At 52.3% G+C, this 22,530-nt stretch overlaps 1 protein-coding gene across 12 annotated transcripts in view; it reads right to left on the bottom strand.

The window, feature by feature from the left end:
* Positions 1-951: 951 nt before the first annotated feature.
* The window catches only part of INPP4A (inositol polyphosphate-4-phosphatase type I A), a 119,971-nt gene continuing 98,392 nt past the window's right edge, over positions 952-22,530 (bottom strand). For 7 of the 12 annotated variants that reach the window (XM_070474650.1, XM_070474660.1, XM_070474662.1 and 4 more), the window contains 8 exons: positions 20,675-20,847; positions 19,699-19,822; positions 18,683-18,809; positions 18,300-18,440; positions 16,378-16,475; positions 16,168-16,280; positions 12,001-12,155; positions 3,397-8,388 (listed from right to left, as the gene is read on the bottom strand). In XM_070474650.1, the coding sequence (XP_070330751.1) occupies positions 8,208-8,388; positions 12,001-12,155; positions 16,168-16,280; positions 16,378-16,475; positions 18,300-18,440; positions 18,683-18,809; positions 19,699-19,822; positions 20,675-20,847 (1,112 nt within the window). In that variant the 3' untranslated portion in view covers positions 3,397-8,207. Of the gene's footprint in view, positions 8,389-12,000; positions 12,156-16,167; positions 16,281-16,377; positions 16,476-18,299; positions 18,441-18,682; positions 18,810-19,698; positions 19,823-20,674; positions 20,848-22,530 lie in introns of all 12 variants that reach the window. The other 5 variants (XM_070474653.1, XM_070474666.1, XM_070474656.1 and 2 more) reach the window with 1 other exon arrangement.

The raw sequence follows: 22,530 nt of genomic DNA, 5'->3' as shown, positions 1-22,530 counted from the left end.
GAAGTGAGACAAGGTGCCATCTCCAGCTCTGATGAGAAGGAAAGGCTGGTGCTCCAGGCGGCAGGTTAGCGTTCTGTGAGTACTGTGGAAATATCAAAAGTCCAAAAACTTGAGAACGTCTGTCCTTTAGCTGCACGTTTCTGCTGCCAGGAGTCTGTCCAAGAGGGACCCCAGTCAGCTGTGCCAGGCACAAGGTGCAACGCAGCGAGCAACCAGCCCGCAGGCGGCGCTCCAGCAAGTCACGGCCGCCGGCCACACTCGTGGACGCGGGCGGACACGTGCAGAGCGAGCTACCACTCAGAAAGGTGTGACGCCAGCCCCCTCCCCTCTGCCCGCCGCGTCCACACTGAACACAGAGCTGAGGCGTCCTGCTGGAGGTGTGAGGGGCTTTTTCTCTGATACTCACTGTGCACACGTGGTCCACTGGTGGAGGGCACAGTGACCTCGGTTCCTGGGACAGGAGGGCAGGGCAGCAGGGCCTCGAGCTCACCTCTTCTCACGAGCACACGCAGACCACAGCTGCCTGCTGAACCGCCATCGATGAGACCAGAACCAGAAGACACTCCACGGGCACAGACAAAGGAGGAGCCGCAGCAAGACGGGGAGGGAGGGGCACTGGCAGCACAATTAAAGCGCACGTCCCGGTGGTCAGCCCGCAGCTCACACACTGCAGAGGTTCCCCGTGAGAGTGAGTTCTGAGCCCCAGGTCAGCTCCCCAGCCTGGGGCTCCAGCTTTGGGAAAAGGAGCCCCCAGAGCATCTGGCCTTGAAAGCCAGCAGGCCTTAATTGCAGGAAGTCCACTCATAGGGTGCACACAAAATCTGACACGCAAACAGGGCTACAAACAAGAATCTGTTTGCAGACACCACACACAATGCAGTGCCCGTCAGGGACGGTCCGGCCAGGTGCGGGCCCCAGGACCGTCCTCAGGTAACAATGACTCAGGCCAGGTTTCATGTTGTCAGTTGTTTATTATTTGTCATTCTAAAGACTCGCACAGTTATAGCATACATGGCTTTGAATGAGCTAAGAATATATAAAACAGTAACTATATGTTTATTAATACTGTCCAAAACAAATAAATAAAAGTATCTTAATGCACTAAGCTTGGCAAATACAATTATGTAGGGACAAAACTATTGTACAATGTTTGTACATGTTTTAAAGGAAACCAAAGGCAGCTGTGCTGCAGACGCTTTGACAGAGCCCGAGTTTTCAGTACATCTCAACATTTCTAGGTGGGAGCCTTATAAAGAACACTGGATGGAACCCTTGTTTTACAGAAACCTGGACCACTGCCTGTCTTCTGCAGCGGGAAACCCCAAAGCGCCCATGTGACCTGAGGCGCTGCGGCTGTCGCGGTGGGCAGCGCAGCCCCCTCAGCGAGCGTGCCCAGCGCCGCTGGGAGGCCCGCTGTCACGCCGGAGCCAGGGAGCCACGCTCGGGGAATACTGCAACCAGAGTATCTCCTGTGTGATTGGCCAAGGCTTAGACTCTTCTGGTGACCCATAATGTGTAGACAAAATTAGGAGAATGTTCACAAAAAGGTGCCACATGCAAAACTGCACACAGATGACACAGCATTTGCTGTATTCCCTTTTGATAAATGCAGGTAATGCTCTTCAGACAAAGAAAAATCTGAAAGTTGTATGAATAACATTAAAAATTCAAGGAAATTTTTTAAAAGGTAGTGACGTTAAAGTGAATACAGATGGAAATGCAGAGATAACTAGACAATGAATGGTGGAGGTGAAAGACTAAATCTGCCATCATGAAGCCATCTTTGGACAGGGGTGGACACAGCGGGAGAAGCTGACACCAGCGGTACAGTGGGCTTGCTGGGCAAGTTTCTCTGCCTCCACACGCCTCACTGACTCGCCCTCCACGCCAGTTCACACTCACCAGTGGGCGTCGGGGAACAGCAGGCTGTGTATGTGAACTGGCCTCTGAGGAGGAGGGGGTGTGTGAGGTCACCTGGTCTCACCCGTACCTGATGCCCACCCTCCATCCCTGCACGGGTGGTCCTGCCTGTGCTCCCCAGGCCCAAGTCGCTTACTTGGTGCCCGGTGGTATTTCTAATGGAGCCCGAAGAATAACATTTAGAATTTCAGACACAGGAACTTCTTAAGGGTTCACAAACCTTTAGGATCAGTATGATGAATATGCGCCGTATGTATTTCTTTTACAGCCTTTTAAATAACATGTAAACATAAGGATAAAAAACAATTGAGAAAACATACAAACCAAGAAAAAACTCTGCTCTGTGCAGATGACTCATCATCTTAGAATAGATGACCAAACATAATTTTCTATGAAATTCCTAAGTCTTATGGCCCATTAATCCCTTTCAAAATCTCATTTCAGGAGACAGTTCAACTTTCTCAACAGCCATCTTACATAATAGAATTGAGTAGAGGATACTAACAATTATTGCAAACTTAAAGACACTTTCATCAGACATTCAAACATGATTGTATTATCTTCTCGAAGGCCAAAAAAATTTGAGAAACCCACCAGAGACCTACTTGTAAGATATTTAGGTGTCCACTGTCTCTATGCATCAGACATACCACATGAGCGGTCCTGGGGCCAGGGCAAGAGACAGCTGGCCTCCCCACCTCCCCAGACACCTTGTTCCCTAAGGGACAGCGGTGACCCCACCATGGGTGGCTTTGCAGGTGTTGTCTTCTGACACATCTTACCTCAGGCCGATTTGTCAGCCTTTCCTTCAACTGCTGGTTCCACCTGTGAGGCACTGGCGGGCTGATGCATCAGACGCACTTGCCCTGCCTGCATGAGACAGCAAGCTTCTTTCCCCAAAACTTCCCTTTAACATTTCACATTTAGTGGTCTGCCCAGGATCCAACCATTTAAACTACTGTTTACTATTTTCCATGGGGATTTTTAAAAAGTAGGTTGTAAATCATTGTTCAAGTTTGAGTTTACTCAGTAGAAAAATAAGGTGAGCAGCTGCCTAAGTGGGCATTTTTAAAAGTTTCAGCATTTCAGATGCACCTGGCTTGGTTCATACAGGTAACTACCGATATCCGTGTGGTGACGGCTGAAGGCTACTTGAAGGGGCAGTTGTCACTATCCACAGTAGTGAGCCCGACAATACCTGCTATGGATTCCAACGCAAAAAAACACATGCTCCATAGACTCTTTAGTGAAATATTTTAAAAACACAAAAGTAAAAACCAATCCTTCAGGTCTTCTTGAAGAATTCATGTATGACACTAGAGGGTACCCACATTTATTACGTAACAGCTAATTAGAGGAAACCGTGTGTTCATGTTTCAACTTTTCCGTAAGTCCCTTCAGGAGGCCTGTAATGCTTGGGGAAAGCCTTCAGCTGCAGGGAATTAAACGCATATTTGCGACTTCCAACATTCTTCATTGTATTTTCTCTTCGACAACCCTCACTGGGGAAAAAAACAAGCACAAGAAATGACAGCAGGAAAAAAGGAAAAAAGAAAAGACTTAAACTCAGATGAAATGATTATTTTCATAGCATTAAAAAAAAAATTGATTAGTTTAAGTGGGTGCCAGACTCATTTACGACAATACACACAAGATGGCAGGTTTCTGAACAAGGTAGTTAAGAAGCAGAGAGATGGATATGGCCTGTCTGGGACTGCAAGGTTGCCCTTCCGAAAGCAGCATGTATCCAAGTGGAGAATGGCTTTTTTTTTTTTTTTTCTTCACTCCATTGTGCTTTGCAGATATTGTATTTTTATAAATTGAGAGTTTGTGACAATACTGCATTGTCAGATGGTAGTTAACATTTAGCAATAAAATATATTTAAGGTACATACATTTTAAAGACATAAATGGTTTCATGTATTTCACATCTGGTTTATCTGAGAAGTCGATCCTAACTAGTGGTTCACAGGGTCTGTCACACAGAAAATTCAGTGGGAACAGTGCTACTGCTGAAAGACTTTATAAAAAGCTGCATTTTTCTCTGTGGGCAAAGGCTGTTAATGGTCTCAAATTCAAAAAGCTTATTTTCCTTCCTTTAACATGTAGTGAAACCATCTGGCTCAGAAGGTGGCTCTCACATGCTGCCGCCACCTAGGAGATGCATCCTGGGCCCACAGCCATGCCATGGGCCTGGGCGGTGGCCGCACAGCTCTTGGTGCTGGGGCGTCCTGAAGAGGAGACCCCACCAAAGTCACCTCTTTGAAGAGCTCCACTGAACCAGTGAGAGCCTGCGGGGGCCCGTCCCTGGAGAACCTGCCACCAGCCTCTCCTGCTGCACTGATCACAGGTTGTCATGGCAACCCAGTGGGCAGAGCAGATACTCTGCAGGAGGATGAGCCTCCAACAGGCCTCATGTCCCCAGTGGGACCTCAGGGGAGCTCTCTGGGGGATGTTCTGGTTAACAGATCCAAAGGCAAAAGCGATTGCAAACAGGAATGACTTCCTGTAGCACAGTAGGAGTTGTTGATAGTTTTATATTATCCTGAGACTAACAGTTCAACTAGTTATCAAATTTAGTACAAAATCCCCTTATGAGATGCAAAATTTGCAGTTACGAAGAAACAGTGATTTTTTAAAAAAAGTATTTCAAGTTGTATGAAGACCATTATGTCATGCATTTTAAAAAAATATCAGTGGCGATTGCTCAAGCCTTTTAAGGTGAAAATGACAATCTCATTATCAAGAACATGTAAAATAATTTTGGTAAGACAGCAATTTTATTCAAAAGATAAATGCAGGTAGTTTAGAAAAATATCCACCTGTTTGTTACGAAGTAATTTAGTAGCTCAGATATGCTTCATCACAAAGCCTCCAAGCCTTCAGCCAGGTGTGTCTCATCTGTGCTGAGTGCCAGGGCCGTATGAGCAGGGAGCCCCCAGTGGAAGTAAAGATTATGTTGGTTTAACATCCAGTAATCGGATAAAAATATTCTATTTGAAGCAGAAGCTATAGAGGTTCTTTAATCTTTGGAAACTTTCATTATCAGACTATTTCAGATATGGCTTCTCCATTTACAAAGAAATATACACACTTTTTGGAAACCACCTATCGCTAATAAATGTCAAACTGCTTTGAGGAACAAAGAATAATTTGTGAACTTCAACATTACCTTTTATTTACATGTTAAAGAGGCTAATTACTGGTTTAGCTGGCTGAATACACTTGAAATTACAGGCAAGGTTACACTTCAATTTGTAAGTCGTGTCTACTGTTTGAATTTGGTGTGAATTTACAAAATCTGACTGACGAGGCTGACTGCACACCAGCTCTATCACCCAGTGTTTAGACAAGCTCGGCCAGGCGCCGGGCACTCAGGTGTGGACGGGCGGCTCTGTGCAGCGGTAACTGGCACTTCCAGCCTGCCTCATCCTCAGCTAGAACCACTTAACCCATCACAATGGCTGCATAATTTTTAGAAATCCATAGTGCACACTGAGAAGGTCTTGGAAAGATTTTTAGAAAGAGGGCTTTAATTATTTCAAAGCTTCATGATTTTTTAAGTATATTGACAAATTATTTCAAGAACATCTACTTTTTTAAATAAAAAATTAGCACTGAAACCTCACATGGCAACTCGTTTTAATGATGGCTCTGGTTTTTGTTTTCTGGAGGGGATCTTCCCCTTTAGAATTTAGAACTTATCTGGACACGTGAGTGTCTTGGTGATTCTGAACACCTAGAGTCACCTGTGCTGAAACTGCCTTGGAGCTAGCATTAAGCTTAGAATCGACCTAAAACCATCAACAAGTGTATCAGTGACTCCCCTTTCCTGAACCATCTCCCCATCTTATATGATCTTGCCTGTTTCTCACTAAAGCAGAGAAGATTTCACGTATATATTTAGCCTGATGTCACAAGGCCTTCATGACATTAAAAAATTCAGCCCCAAGGCACACTGGGCTTCTGTCCTCAGATGTTCTAAACCACCACCACCACCCAGAGCCTCAGCTGATCTTGTGGTTCCTCTCTCCATCCGGCCTCATGACTGCAGTGAGAATGTACTGCCTTCTCACTGGCCCCTGAAAAGAAAGATCACGAATCTTAGCCTCTGGCCCTCCATCTGTTTCTCTTATCTTAGCAGCCAAGCCTCCAGCGGGCAGGAAGGCCTGGCAGGCCACACTGCATCCAGGGGCGGGCCACGGTGTCCGTGAGACTCCCGTGGGGGCCTCGTCTAGGCGCCGGGCTGCAGCCCCCCTTGGCGAGGCGGCGGCCCCGCCTGGGAAGGGGAAGGGCGGCCGTGTGGTCAGACGGGCCTCCCTCATCCACACACGGCCTCTGCTGGCCTGGACTCCAGGGGCAGCAGGAGAGCATCGCCCGCCACAGGGCCGGGAGCCCGGCAGGGGACTGTGGGCGCCGCCTGCCCTCTTCAGGAAAGCACGGGGACTCAGAGCGCGCCCCTCTGCGTGGAGGGGACAGGCGGAGGACACAGCTCTCCCAGGGTCACAGGCTGGCCATGTTCCTACAGTTCAGCAGAGTGGCTCTGTCCTGAAGGAGGGCGGGAGCTGTGTCACGGGCCGCTGCCGCCCTCACTCTGGAGAGGCGGGGGGGGGGGCCTCCCGCCCCCGTGTGCGAGGAGGGCGCCCCGTCACCCTAGAATCGAAAGCCTGTGTCTGCCGTCTGCTGTCCCGCTTCTCCAGTCACATCTGCCTCTGCTGTTCCCAGAACCCAGACTCAGATCTGAGGCCAAACCAGAGAAACCTCAGAGTAACTTCTAGAAGTCTGGGGGAGGCAGTGGAGAGGCCAGATTTTCTGGTGGACGGGCTATGTGCATGCCTACGGAAAGCTTCTGGAAAAGCCAGCTTCTCTGAATTCCCGCGTGTTTCTAGGGTGGTGAAGAGAAACCCACTCCCGCAGAATGCAGTGCAGGGAGAAGCCGGCTGGAGGCCGAAACAGAAGCACAACACGGCCTGCGCTGGGAAGGCGAGAGGCCACGGCCCGTTGCTCACACAGGCTCTGTGGGGCTTCCCCCAGCCCTCTGCTGTCTGTCCTCGGAGGCGTCCAGCCAGCCTTCTCCACACGGGGATGTCAAGGCTACAAGTTTCACAGACGCCGCCGTGTTAGAGTGACGACATCCCAACCAGGCCAGTGCTTGGGACTCAGCACTTTCACTCACGAGGCCCAGGTCTGATCCCTGCTCAGGGAACTAAGGTTCTGTAAGCCTTGAGGTGCACCCCCCATGCAAAATTTAGGAGCAATGAGAACAGAAACCAAAGCAGCCTTCTCTCTCTCACACTCTATCTGGCACAGCTGCCCAAAAGCTAGGTCTCATGCTTTGGTAAAGTTTGATTTTGTTGTTGTTATTAACCACGTTTGATTTGTAAGAGAGAAACGATATCAGGACTTGAAACAAATTAAAAATACTAAAAATGAAGTTTTTTTTAAATGAAAATTGCTACTTTAGGAAATATAAATATATCCAACTTTTAAATGAAAACTGCTACTTCAGGAAAAATAAATATATCTAACTTTAAAAGCCTTTTGTTACTATATGCATTAATTTCCAGAACAGTTCAGTGACCATTAAAGATTTAAAAGAGTAATTCTAAAGCCACGTGCAACATGGTATCTTTATGTGCCTGTATGTGCCTGATTTGATACAATGAGCTACTGTACTCACAGCTTTGGGTCATCCCAACTTGAAAGGAATAACATAAGGGAATGTGATGATTCTGCAAACTGTTTGCTACTGTTATTTTAGGGACTACGCTTTGAAATGAAAGCAGAAAGTACATGTCCTATTGAATAGGTGTATCTAGATGAGCCAGTGAGAAAGCATCTACCCTTTTCATTTCTCTTCAGAAGGAAAGGAAAGGTTAGCAGTACATTTAAAGAATAGTATCAAATATACAAATTCTCTTCTGACAGAATTCCTCTCTAGGAAACAGGGCACATGAAATACACAGGTAATAGAGTTTTACATCAGAAGGTAAGAGGTTTGATACAAGTAATTCCACGCCAGCTAAACAAAGCAGTAACAAGGCTCTGCAGGAACATGTTACAAGCACTGAAAACTCTACAGAATTGAAACGGACACGTCCTCCTGGTGAAATAAATTGGCAGGTATTTACAGTTCATAACAACAAAATGTCAAACTGTAAGGCATGAAATATTTCTTGGTGGACCATGCTCTGACACATTCCTTCTGTCCTGCTAGGTACATGGCGGCGGGACAAGTTCTGGCACTTTTGTTTTTCTTGTGACTTACTAATTTTTCATCAAGACACTCATTTGCAACGCAATTTGGCCACCAGGTACGCTATGCTCAGAAAGAGCCACACAATCAGTAAATTGGGGCTCAGAGCAAGTAAAGGGATGGAACAGAGGAGGCTGGGGTCTAGTCTTAAGTCTCGGACGGGCACCAGGCCGCTCAAGTTCTTCTGCGTGACTACCTCCCGAGTTCCAATGCTGTGAAAAGGAAGAAGGTTGGGAGAAAGGAAAAGAAAAAGGGAAAATAAAGAAAAAAGAGACACATGCAATGGATTTTTTCCAAAAGTATGGGGGAATAAAAAGAGGATAACAGAAAAATAAGATTTAAAAAAAAATGGAATGAAGCCACAATAAAAAGAAAAGATGATATGCAGAAACGGGTGTGAGAGGGATACCGAAACAAAACGAGCACAGTTACAAGAAAAAAGAGAGAAAGAGAAGTGAAAATAAGAAAAAAATACCGCAATCTACTGGAAACACACACATGCAGGCTGACTACATGGTTTTCCATGTTAGCCCCCGGGGCTGCCCAGCACACGCCATGCTGCCCGGCCATGCTCGACATGCGGCTGGACATGGACTCCAGAAAGCAGGCTGAACATGAAGAACCACTGGGGCGTTTGACCTTCTCACAGATGCCCAAGTGGCAGGATGCAACTGATTCCGCCACGGCTGCCTCCTGATGAAGCACCCAGGTGACACCCGCTTCCCTCGAGCTGCCCTGGAGGCAGAGCCCACAGGGACCCGCCGTGGCTTTCAGGCTGAGCAGCGGCAGCGCGCCGTATTCTATCAGACGGCATCTACCAAGCGCCCAGCTCACGGGAAGCTCGGTGCGTCCCCCTTTGGAGCTACAGAAGCAGTGCTCGGAGGGCAGGTTCCTGGAGGAGCCCGGATGCCACGGGACGGCGGACACTTCTCAGGCTGTGAGCACCGGTGGCCACGGCCCCAGCCCAGCAGTCTCGGGGGTCGCTGGGCTACCTAGAAAGGCCGATCCTGGACTGCAGCCCCTGCGCTGGGGACAGCGGGGCACTGCCGGTGGTGCGCGGTAATTGGCTCCGCTGGCGAGAGCCAAGCAGGCCCATCTCTCCGGGCCCTGGTGTCGCTCGGCAGCCTGAAACAGGCCCCAGTGACAGTGTTTATGCCGCAGAAGTGGAGAGACCAGACAGGTCACGGGGGGTAGTTGGTTTTGTTTGGGGAGAGAGCTGGTTGTCAAACACTTAGCACAGCGCTGGCCACTGCTCACCCTGGGCCTCCAGGACACAGCCTGGGTGTCCGCCAGCCCAGCTCCATCCGCCCCACCCCCACTGCGTGCATCGCCACCCCCGCTGCTTGCATCGCATAAGATGCAACCGGGAAAGCAAGGGGACCGCTGATGGACATGGACACAGCTCCTGCCACCTCCTTAGGGTGCCGGGCTGGCCCCGGGTCCCAGCCATGCCACAGCCAGAAACACCGACCATGGGCCCGCCACCGTGTACCTGCAGCCTGTGAACAGACACGTCTCCCGACGCGGGATAACCCAGAAAACGGGAGGCAGGGTCACCGTGACATGGAAACGTGCACGTGCCCAGGGCCCACAGGTCAGGCAAACGGGGGGCGGCGAGCACAGCGCCGGGGGCTGGAGCTGTGAGGGTCCCGGGGGCAGCAGAGGCGGGCTGTTCTCACTAACTTCTTAGACAAGTGTGACGGTAACACGCTCACCATGGAGATTTTATAAAATTCAGAAAAGCACAAATAAGAAACACAGGAGGACATTCATAACTGGAGGCAGGCGGGGCTTCCAAGAAGCAGAGGCAGGCAAGGCAAGGAGGCCTGCCCGCAATAGGAGGCCCCCTCCCCGCAGAGCCTCAGGGTCCCTGCCCGTAACGCAGGGCACCCGGGCGCTCTCACAACAGTGCCACGAGAGACAGCGCAGAGGGCGGGAGGCTGCCTGTCTGGGGGCTCTGTCACTCTGCATGAACAGCCTTACAGAGGTGTGCACTTCCTAACCACGGGACTCAACAGGGCAGACGTGGGCAGGGGAAAACAAGGGTGCTCACTGCACCCCTGTTCCAAGTGCTGACACTGTACCATTATGAACAATTCAACGACAGTAAGCTTGATAAATTATAGTGTGCTAAAAACGGTAAGACTTCCACTTAAAGTGAAAGTGACAGTCACTCAGTCATGTCCAACTCTTTGTCACCCCATGGACTATACAGTTCAAGGAATTCTCCAGGCCAGAATACTGGAGTGGATAGCCCATCCCTTCTCCAGGGGATCTTCCTGACCCAGGAGTCAAACCAGGGTCTCCTGCATTGTAGGGAGATTCCTTACAAACTGAGCTATGAGGAAAGGACCTGTGAGACCTCCATTTATTAACCCCCCAAAATGCTCACAAGACAGTCAAGTGAGAAAGGCAGGCTGAGACCAAGGGCAGAATCGCATCTGTAATTGCATGTGTTCCCTGCTACTCAGGGACTAGCGGAGTTAGCCAGTGCTGGACTAACCGTGCTCACAGCCATATGTATGTATGTAACTGGCTCTAAGCTACGTGTCAAGGTGCTATCAGCACTGTTCCTTGCAACAGCAAGAACATGGAGAGTTGTTCAGTGGGGTGTGGGGCGGGTGTGGGAACCACGGGAGCAGGGGCTTATTTGTATTCCCGTTTTCCCTCAAGGACTATCACTCACGTGACAGAAGGTGTGAAAGTGCTCTGCATGTCAGAAGCTGTCCCAGGTAACCTGTGCTGGGTGGGCTGCCCGCGTGCATACCTAAGGAGCCACACGCCCCCTGGCCTCCTGAGACCCCTGTGCTCAGATGCTGTCAGGATCAACTACTGTTTCCTCAGACGTGTTCTAGAAGCCAGACTGTGTGGAGGCCTGGACGGCGCGGTATCAACGGAACTCCCGCCTCAGGCCTGGTCTCTCTGATGGAGCAGACGCTCCGACAGGGACAGGGGAGCCCCCTCCGTCTTTCTCGCTTCCTTGCTGCCGGGGCCTACGTCTCCCCAGAGGAGTCCTTCCCACCACCTCATAGCTGGCGGCGCCGGGGATGCCGAAGCAGGGACAGTGTGAACTTTCTAGAAGTGCGTCGGTAAGCGGCCCTGAGGTCACGAGGTTTGGGGGAACGTGGAAAGACGAAACAGGACAAAACGGTTGCCTTTTTACTAAACGCTCCTGTCAGGAGGCAGGCGCTCAGGCTTCGCTCTGGCGCACGGCTGTGAGAAGGTCAAACGGCAGAGACATACAGAAAGGATAAGAGAATCACGCTCTGAAGAGTCTGGTGAGAGGACAAATGGTAGAGAACACTCAGTAGAGGTGACGGAAAAACGAGACTGAACAGCATTGGGGGCCACACGGAAGAAGACGGGAAAGCAGGTTTCTTATCCTTTCTTTAGGTATGTGAGGCGAGGGGCTCCCCGCAGGGCTGGAAACAAGGCATCGCTGACAGCGGGCAGTTTTAGTCCCTGGGGCTCCCTCTGCAAACGCGCCTGCGGCCTCGGAATCAGAACACGATTAAGGCCGGGGACGGCGGGGACGGCGGGCAGCCGCCAGGAGAGGCTCACTGGACGCTGGCTCAGGAAAGCAAACCCGGCCCGCGGCCGGGAGAAGCAGGGCCCTGCAGCCTGCGGACACCGCCTCCCGCGACGGGGACAGCAGCGGCCTGGGAGACGCTCAGGACAGGGGTAGCTGGGGACACGGCCCGCGGCCGCCTCGGAGCATCCGCTTCCCTCCCGCAGCCCCGCCCCCTGACTGGAAGAACACCGGCGGGACCGCCCAGGGGCGTGGCCTTGCAGACCGCGCGGCGGCGGCGGCGGCCGGGACCCACCTGCGCATGCACTCCAGAGCCTGCGTGAACACCTGCGGGGCCATGCCGTGCTCGTGCTGCAGGATCAGGCACTGCTCCAGCGTCACCGACATCGCCGTGCGGTCCTTGGCGCTCTTGCAGCTGGTGAACCGGACCCCGTTGAGGCGGCGGCAGACCTGCCGACGGGAAAGCAGGGGCAGCCTGGAGTGAAACGGAAGGGCCTGACCCAGGGACAGGGCGTGGCGGCGACCTCTCCGCACCAGGCCCAGCCTTGGCTCCAAGGAGCTGGTTGCAAGACAGGCCACGGCCGGGGTGGCCCTGGGCGGGGGTCTCCCCACAAAAGGCGGCTTCCTCCCGGAGGCCCCGCCGTCCATGCACCCAGCTGACCAGTTGCCCCCTTCCCAACTCCGCCAGGACGGGCCCTTTGCTGCTGATCCCGACCCTCAGCGGAGGTCAGCACAGCTCCCAGGATACCCGGCCCCACCGGGTTTCCAGGCCTTTCTGGAAGTCAAAGCACAGACCGCTAGTCTCGACGCACCTCCTCATCCACACAGGTGGGGCCGGCACAGCAGACCCACTTTCCCTGCGGCCACCTCCTACGCACAGGCTCCCCCAGCGAGACGGAGGCCCCGCGCAGGGTGAGGCGCCAGCCCCTCCCAAGCAGGGGGCACACACGGCGGGCAGCCCCTCACCCTGGGGCACCTCCGCTCCCCATGGGAAGAGCGCCTAGCAGCAGGAGCTCTGCACCGCTGGGCACAACCCCAGATACACACTTCCAGGTCCAGAAAGCCCTAGAACAAAAGACTTTCTGGGGTAAGTTTGTGGCGGCCATACTTGGCAATATGACCAGATCGGAGGGAATGTCAAATTACTTATAATTTTTATTTATCCCACTTTGTATAAGTATTCATAGTTTGCTAAGTCACTTCAGTCTTGTCCAACTCTTTTCAACCCCATGGACTGCAGGCCACCAGGCTCCTCTGTCCAAGGGATTCTCCAGGCAAGAATACTGGAGTGGGTTGCCATGGCCTCCTCCAGGGGATCTTCCTGACCCAGGGATCAAACCCACGTCTCTTACATCTCCTGCATTGGCAGGCAGGTTCTTTTCCACTAGTGACACCTGGGAAACTCCCTAATTCATACTTTGCAATAAGGCAGTGTTCAGCGGGTTGATTCCAGACCCCAGACTCCTCAGGACTGTGAAACCATCCATATGTACCACGTTCCACACAGATGACTCTGTCACATACCTGTGCACACACTGTACCACCTTTCTGAAGCATGGAGCCCTATGAATTCTAAAATACCTGGCCACGGGAGCCTCAGATAAACACCTCCAGGCCTGTAATAAGAGGATGCACTGTGAGAACAAGATGAGCGTCTCATGAGAGGCCGCTCCTCTACCAGAAGCCATGTGCCAGTGGGCTCCAGGACGTGCTGCTCTCAGAGAAACACCAGAGGCGCTGTGGGTAGACGGCACCACGCCCACTTCTCAGGTGAGACCAGGCAGCTACTAGCAGAGGTGCCATCGGCAGAGGGCAGAGTGCAGGCCAACACACGTCTCAGTTCAGCTCAGTTCAGTCACTCAGTCGTGTCCGACTCTTTGCGACCCCATGAATCGCAGCACGCCAGGCCTCCCTGTCCATCACAAACTCCCAGAGTCTACCCAAACTCATGTCCATTGAGTCGGTGATGCCATCCAACCATCTCATCCTCTGTCGTCCCCTTCTCCTCCTGCCCCCAATCCCTCCCAGCATCAGGGTCTTTTCAAATGAGTCAGCTCTTTGCATCAGGTGGCCAAAGTACTGGAGTTTCAGCTTCAGCATCACTCCTTCCAATGAACACCCAGGACTGATCTCCTTTAGGATGGACTGGTTGGATCTCCTTGCAGTCCAAGGGACTCTCAAGAGTCTTCTCCAACACCACACTTCAAAAGCATCAATTTTTTGGCACTCAGCTTTCTTCACAGTCCAATTCTCACATCCATACATGACTACTGGAAAAACCATAGCCTTGACTAGATGGATCTTTGTTGACATAATGTCTCTGCTTTTTAATATGCTATCTAGGTTGGTCATAACTTTCCTTCCAAGGAGTAAGCTTCTTTTAATTTCATGGCTGCAATCACCATCTGCAGTGATTTTAGAGCCCAGAAAAAACACTGTTTCCCCATATATTTGCCAGGAAGTGATGGGATCGGATGCCATGATCTTAGTTTTCTGTCTAGAGAAGGACAAAACAGAGAAGACCCAAGCAAGTTTGGCCAAAACCATCAGGAGAAAGATGGGTGTCTTATGAGAGCAGACAAAAAATTTAAGAAATTTTAAAAAAGACTCTAAGACTGAGCAGCCCCTGAGTTAGGGAAAGAGTGAATTAACCCAAATTCATAAAATCGTAACTGATGAGGTGAGGGTGAACATGGACAATATCGCTGAATTCCACAGGCTGGAGAGCTCACGACTGAAATGTGGGGCACAAGCCAGAACTACAAACAGGTCAAAGAGAGCTACATTCACAGGTGGTGCAGCTGAGCACCACAGGTTCTGGAGGGTAGTCAGAGTGGCCAGAGGTGCGAGGTACATCCTTGCCCACGTCTGGCTGCAGGCTCCAGTCCTGGGTAGGCTAACAGCCACTGTGGAGCACTGGAGGGTCTCCCCATGTGTGAAATGAGGGGGTTCAGTTCAGTTGCGACCAGCTCTTTGTGACCCCATTGGACTGCAGCACATCAGGTTTCCTGTCCATCACCAACTCCAAAAGCTCACTCAAACTCATGTCTATGGAGTCAGTGATGCCATCCAACCATCTCATCCTCTGTCGTCCCCTTCTCCTCCTGCCTTCAATCCTTCCCAGCATCAGGGTCTTTTCAAATGAGTCAGTTCTTCGCATCAGGTGGCCAAAGTATTGGAGTTTCAGCTTCAGCATCACTCCTTCCAATGAATATTCAGGACTGATTTCCTTTAGGATGGACTGGTTGGATCTCCTTGCAGTCCAAGGGACTCTCAAGAGTCTTCTCCAACACCACACTTCAAAAGCATCAATTCTTCGGTGCTCAGCTTTCTTTATAGTCCAACTTTCACATCCATACATGACCACTGGAAAAACCATAGCCTTGACTAGACGGAGCTTTGTTGGCAAAGTAATATCTCTGCTTTTTAATATGCTGTCTAGTTGGTCATAGCTTTTCTTCCAAGGAGCAAGCATCTTTTAATTTCACGGCTGCAGTCACCATCTGCAGCCCCCAAAATAAAGTCTCTCACTGTTTCCATTGTTTCCCCATCTATCTGCCATGAAGTGACGGGACCAGATGCCATGATCTTAGTTTTCTGACCGTTGAGTTTTAAGCCACTTTCATCAAGAGGCTCTTTAGTTCTTCTTCACTTTCTGCCATTAGAATGGTGTCATCTGCATATCAGAGGTTACTGCTATTTCTCCCAGTATCTTGATTCCAGCTTGTGCTTCATCCAGCCCAGTATTTCACATGATGTCCTCTGCATATAAGTTAAATAAGCAGGGTGACAATATACAGCCTTGATATATTTCTTTCCTGATTTAGAAACAGCCTGTTGTTCCATGTCCAGTTCTAACTGTTGCTTCTTGACCTGCATACAGATTTCTCATGAGGGGTTAGGCCTAATATTTCAGCTCTGCATGTGAGAACCAGTGTGGACATGTCCCCTTGTCAGGGGTGAGTGAATGACGAGCTCTGAAATGGCCCTGGTACCCAGGGCTCAGACAGGGATTTGGAGCTCCACAAACAAATTCCTGAGAAAACATCTGACATATAAGGACTTCCCTTCAGGAGAAATGAGGAGATTGGAACAGCAGTGTACCGGAAACACTGTTGAAAGAGACGACACAGGTCCTGGCGGTCTCCCTTTGAACCTATTTAAAGGCGCAGTGAGCCGTGAGTTTTAGCACATATGGACTGTGCAGGCTGCAGACGGGGACAACCTGCTCATAAGCCTGGTCACCACATGCCCGGGGGGAGACTCTGAGTCACGCTCATCAGCCCTCAGGCAGTCCCAGCGTAAGCAGTTCACAGGCAACTCTCAGTGTCTCGCATCCAGGGATTCTCCTGTGTTCTTGTGGAGAAATCTGTCCCCACTCCTGGTTGAGACTTTAATTTGTTGCTGCTGTTTTAGCATTATTATTATTATTGTGAACATCCCCCCCCACCACGGCATGTACCTCGGCGGCTTGCCACAGGATGTCAACGTTCTTGTTCTTCCTGGCATGCACGTTCTGACCCAGGAACCGCAGAAGCTCCGGCAGGCATGTCTGGCTCCGGGATCGAGGTAGACCTGGAACAGGGAAGGGGTCGTGGAGCTGGGCCGCCCCAGGGGACAAAAGACAGCGGGTGAAACCTGCTGTGGGTGAAAAGGAAAAAAAAAAACTTACAGTCCTCAGGCAGAACTTCCTTAAACTGCTCGAAGTAGGAATTTAACCGCACCAAGCTCTCCACATTGATAACTTCTTGTAAAGACGTGTCGCCGAACCTTTGGAGTCACAAGGGGACACCATCAGTTTGCTAACATGACTTGCTTCTAGCACCAAGTGACTGCATTACAGGCAACAGCGCTGATTCTCTCAATCCTTATGTGTAAATTTGAAGCCATATTCCTCCCCCTAAGCTTACGGTCATCTGTCCATGTTGGTGACAAGTCTGAACATGTTTTATCAGCAGGAGGCATAACCTGGGACAGACATGCCTCAGAGGCAGCCAGGCCCCCAGGCAGCCCTGCCCCGCCCCCTGCTCTGCTGAGGTGCTCCCATCCCCGAGGTGCCCAGAGCAGGACAGCAGCAGGGCTGTGGCTGGGGAGTCACGACAGTCCTGTCCTCGAATCTGCCACTGTGGGACCAGACCCAACCGGCTGTATCTGCTGGACAGAGTCCACCTCTCTCCACGCAGGCACCAGGCCCGCAGGGAGTGGGGGGAAGCCACCCACGAGGGAGCCGCGGGTGCTATCGGATGCACCGCTCTGGAGCCCCAGGCCTGGACGCCCATTCCCCAACCCCCCCCCGCCCCCAGTACTTCCTGCCCAGGGCCCTCCGTGCACATCAGCCTTGTCCCGGTCCCGGGTCATCCTCACGAACCTGGGACAGGACACCCTCCCGTGGGTCCACCACGACCCGCCCACCCAGATGCCCATGATGGCCCTTCCTCCAGTCCCTGGCTCCCTTGGGGTCACCCCGGGACACGGGGGGGCTGTGCTGGTTTAGACCCTGCTCCCACCTCCCTCTGTGCATGCCACGTCATCCCATCTGGCCTGGCCTCAACCCTTTGCAGAAACCTTTCCAGACACACCTCTTCTAGAAACCACTATCGCTTCAGGAACAGTAGTTGCAGATGCCAGCATGCTGTCTCCTCCCTGCCAGGGGCCCTGAGGCTGCCCACGCTCCCTGAGGTGGACACTGCCACCCACAGGGAGGCCTGGCTCTCGCACCCACCCTGCTGGGGACCATGGCTCAGCTCCATCGGGTCCTCCCATATACACTCCTGGCCTGACCCAGCCTCTGGCCCGGACTCTTCTGAACAACCTCGTCACATCAGACCTCATGTCTTTCCATCACGTGGCCAGCAGGTAATCGTCTTCAAATGTGAACTGGCTCCTGTCCTGTCCCACTAAAAGATCTCTGACCATGGGGGGAGGACCCTTTACCTGGGGGTCAGTGGACACTGACCACTGGGCTCACGAGGCCCGAGAGGAATTATCATCCTGGAGACCAGATGTCCTTATCAGTAGGTGCTTTATGATAGCTCTTAATTCTAAACCACACGTATCACATGCATGTAATGATGGAACAGGAAAGGTGTTCATGTACCAGTAGAAGGTCATCAGCAGCTACACACACCCAACCCCCTCCTCTCCAACACAGATGCACACATGCGTGCATGCATGGGCATGTGCACGTCCTCTCTGCCAGGTGACCCTGAAGGAATTTACAAGGCACAGGATTTAGGATCAAGGCATGGCTCTCCACCTGGCATATAGGCCTCATGTGGCGTCTCCCCACCTGCCTCTGCTCAGGCTTCTCGGCCTGAGACCCCAGGTCTCTCCTCTACCTCTTCATATGAACAACTCCTACTTACTCTTCAAAACCCACTTCCAGGAAGCGCCCTCAGACACTCTCAGACCTCACGAGCGCACTACTCCCTGTTGCCAGCCCACCTCTAGGGTCATGGACCATATGTGGTTCATCTCTGTGTCCCGGCACCACCAGACGGGCCTGGTGTGAACCTGAAGGCGGGTCCACAGAGCCCTGAAGAGGACTGAGAACACGCTCTGTGCCAGTGCCGGCGCCTGCACCCTGGCCCGCACCTCTCGGCCAGCGTCTGCTGCTCGTTGATGCCTACGTTGAAGAGCACGGGCTGCACCCGCAGCAGCATCCCACTCTGGATCTCCCGGGGCAGCGCATCGAACAGGGGGCCCGGCAGCGGGATCCGCACGTTAAAGCCGTCCCTGCAACAGAGAGGAAGAGGGGCCTGTGACCAGGAGATGGGTGAGCAAGGAGAGGAAGGGCAGGCCAGGCTCGGGGACCTCCAAGTGGCTGGGCACCGACCGGCCCAGGGCTGTGAAACGAGTGTCGCGGGTTGTGAGCAGCTGAATGATACAGAAGAAAGCAAAAATGAAGAGCGTGTCACATGTGATGAACACAAATGAAAACACTGTGCTGGTTCTGAGAATCCGAAAACTTGGCCTACCGATTTCCTGTGATGACGGGCAGCATGTCAGTGGATGCGTTAGAAGTGGCCTGAGTGACTTTGAAGGTCACGTTCCTCAAGTCCATGATCCCAAGGCTCATGTCCTCCAGCATGGCCAGCTCCTCCCCTGGAGGCCAGAAAGGGAGGGGGCTGTCAAGCAGAGGGGCCCTGCGCTCAGATCAGCCATGGAAGGCAGGTGCTGGGCTTAGGACGCTGAGACGCGGGCTGAGGCTAGGTGAGCCGGACGAGGTTTCCCAAGTGCCTGCCAGCTTCTCCGTGAGCAAACCCCACCATGAGAGTCCCATGGCCACGTTACGAAGGGCAGCTGGCACAACTCCGTATTCCTGGCCCTCTCCTGGTGAAGGAAGCAGGGACATGGACGCATATGTGGGGAACTTCAAGAACAAGTTCATCTCTTTGGATGTTTTAATCTTTCCACATTCTTTAGATTTTCTATCTAAAGGATTTCTTTAGGTATTTCTTCAATGGCTTATAACTCCAAAGATAAACAGATACATTAATAAAAAAAATTTGCCTACTTTTACCATCTAAGAAGAAATAAACAGAAAATGAAGGTAAGGGGAAGAAAGCCTTTTTAAGACAATTTGGAAATACCAGATTTTTAAAGTACTCCTATCTGTTGACCCACCAACTTTCCTTCCAAATGATTTAGTGGGTGTGAAAATGGGCCAAAACTGCACAAAAATATGCAAAGATGTTTTAATAGGAACAATTCTGAAACGGCCCAAATGTTCCACAGGAAGTTATTGCTTTAAAAATTGCCATCTATCCTCAACTAGAAAAACCTTCAAGATGCATAACAGAGGCAACACAGGGGTGTGTGTGTTCGGGGGAGTGTGTGTGTGTGTACAACTATATAGGGCTGACTTCAGTCCTCTGTTATACATTTTGGAGCTTTCTGGATACATTTTACTCAGCATGCATTACCCGTGCTTCAGAAAGCCACTGAGGGGGCCAGGAGGGGTCCCACAAGAGGGCCCCCACCCCCGGCTCACCGTAGGTGCTTAGCAGGCTCTCAAACTGTGCCAGCAGCCCAATGGTGTAGAGCTGCCGCAGGAAGCCGTCGTCGTGAAGGCAGTTCCTCAGCTTGATGATGAAGCCGCAGATGAGTGCCGTCAGCTGCGGGGACAGACACCGCCTCGCCTCGCTCCTGGCCCGGCCGCATCCTGTACCCGCACCACTCTGCCCGCAGCAGCCCCGCGCCCTCGGGGCCCGGAGCCAGGATCGCAGAGCCCATGGGGGATGGAGGCTGCAGGGAAGGCGCTCCAGGCCTGCTTCTTCTAGAGGTTAGTCTAGTTTTGATTCAGCTCCTGACCCAATCTTGGGGTTACTCCTGGGTCAGAACCTTCTGGAACCCCAGAACAATTTCCCCACGGTGCGGGAAAGGCCCTCTATGCCCACAGATCCAGTCCGGTGCTGAATGGAAACTGGGGTGCTCATGACGAGGAGCACAAGCAGAGAACTGGGCCCTCGAGAGTTTCCTGGGCAGGGGCTCCCATCACACACCCCACCCTCGCAGGCACCCCAGGCCCTGAGGGGATAGGAACCGCACAAACCCGCCCAGCTTCTGCCACCGTTCCCGCTGCTGACTACATCACTGGCATCTGTAAACTGGGGGTGCTCACTGAAGCTCGGCCTCCTCTGCAGGGAAATCACCAGGACAGAACAGAGCGGTGCCTAGGCAGGTGTAACGCCTGCTGTTTTACAGACAGACTGTGCGCCTTCTTCGCAGGGAGAAACAAGCTGACCCCATGCCTGTGTGACCCCAGGCCCCTGGGGGCAGGTTCGGGGGAGCAGGGGTGGCGTCCCCTGAACACCCATGAGCCTCCAGCTCCCCTCCCCTGCCCTCCACGCCCACATCCAGGCCGCGGGCCGCACGGGCAAAGCCACACGCAGGAGGGCACAGCCCTGCTGGCTTCCTCCAGGGTGCAGGAAGGCCAGGCCCGGGTCCGGGCTCACTGCAGCACGTACCGTCTGGCAGAAGACCACGTCGCGGCGGTACTGCAGGCTCAGGAAGCTGGCGATGGTGGGCGCGCTGTCCTGCATGAGCAGGAAGACCATTGCCTTCTTGGCCTTGTCGCTCATCATGGCCACGCAGTCGGTGAGGGTCGTCAGCAGTGGGTACAGGGCCTCACTCCACTCACCTGGCACAAGGGAGGGGCGGCTGAGAAGGCGGCGCTCAGGAGGCCCCAGCCCAGCCCCGCCACCCTGTCCACACCTCCCCACTCCAGGAGGCCCACAGCTGGCACCCCGTGCAGCCCGTCTCCGCCATTCTAGCCTGAGGCGTCTCCAGGGGAGGGGGGGGGGTGCCCGCCCACTCTCCTGAACCGCTGGGGACTCTGCAGGCAAACACTCCTGACTGTTCCCTCCCAGGAGGATGACAGAAAGGCTCCAAGAACACGTGGTGTCTGCTGAGGCCAGTCCCTCCCAGGGTGCCACCGGCCCTCCCCCGGGGGACCTGTTACCTGGTTCTCTTGATCCAGGCAGCGGGGCAGGGAGCCCCGTGTTTCTGGAGCAAGGTCAACCCACCCGCGCTGAGCCTTTGCTCAGCGGGCTCAGGCCCTTGGCCCATGTCTTGGGACAGACCCTTCCCAAGGCATCCCACGTTTTCAGCCCTCAGCGTCCCTGCTCCCCCATCCTTATCTTCCTGTCATCTATTCCTAGTGTACTGTTTTTTTTCTTTTTTTGGAATATAAGGAAACTTTGACCCTGTACCAAAACAATTTTTTATAAATAGATGCTCAGGGGAAAAAGAACAGAGTGAAAGGTATTTTGGCCTTGGCTCTTTTTGTCTTTTCTATTTAGAAGACATTTGGCAGACAGAAGCCATGCCCCCATCAGTTATTCTTTTAACAGGCCACCAAGCCCAGAAACAGGTGCTGGCTCATTACCACTGGGTAAGCCCCCCAGAATCCAGCGTGTGGCCCAGGCAGGGTGCCCTCCTGGGATGGGGTGTGGGTCACTGGGTGCCCATGGCCATCACCCTGCTCAGGACAGGCCCCAGGCCTGGTGAGCAGGGCAGCTACCAGGATGGTCAACTCTGTCTCAGATAAACAGAATCTAAAAAAGAGAAAAGGGGGCCACAGCTCTGCCCTGTGTGTGCATCACACTGTGTTGAGAAACAAATTTAGAGAAACAGCTAAAACCTACAAAAGGACTTCCCTGTATGGTCAACACAGATTTTCAAGTCTACACAGCAATTGAGAATTTGGAAATGATCTAGGTGTGCATGCAAGGCGCACTGTACATGCATGAGGATTTGTGTCTGTCATGGAAAACACGCAGGTTTAAATTTCGGACAGGTCTTAGTAAGCAGCGCGCGGTGACAGGGAGCCCGGGGGGAGCCCTGGAAGGAGTGGATGGGGGGTGGAGTGGAGAGCCTGTGCCCCGGGCCCGGCTGCTGTTGAGCGGCAGTGTGAACGCCGGGCACAGGCCCCACCGCTCAGCCACAGGGCCTTTGCAGCAACATGGGACAGCTTCAGTAAAAGGACACCCACGTCTCTTCCTTCCTCTAAAATTCTCCAAGGCCGTGCTTTGTTTCTTTGAAAAACTCTGTTGAATCCATGTCAATTATATTCAACAACTATCAAAAAAGACCAACAGTCATTAAGTTTTAACAGTCAAGTCCTGTGGGGAGAGGCAGGCAGGCATTCAGACCATCCTTCACCTAAGAAGTAAATGCTCTGAGAGCAAACGCTGCCAACTTTGCTTGACTTTTCCACTTAATGGGAATATATATGTGTAATATGCAAATTTATGATCGTTTTAACCTGAAAATCAGCAGAATATACAAGTGGTCTTATTTGACTGAACAAGCTGTCTGCATA

The sequence above is a fragment of the Odocoileus virginianus genome, chromosome 2 (genome assembly GCF_023699985.2).
Source record: "Odocoileus virginianus isolate 20LAN1187 ecotype Illinois chromosome 2, Ovbor_1.2, whole genome shotgun sequence".
Lineage (NCBI taxonomy): Eukaryota > Metazoa > Chordata > Mammalia > Artiodactyla > Cervidae > Odocoileus > Odocoileus virginianus.
This window is presented reverse-complemented; position numbering and strand designations above follow the sequence as displayed.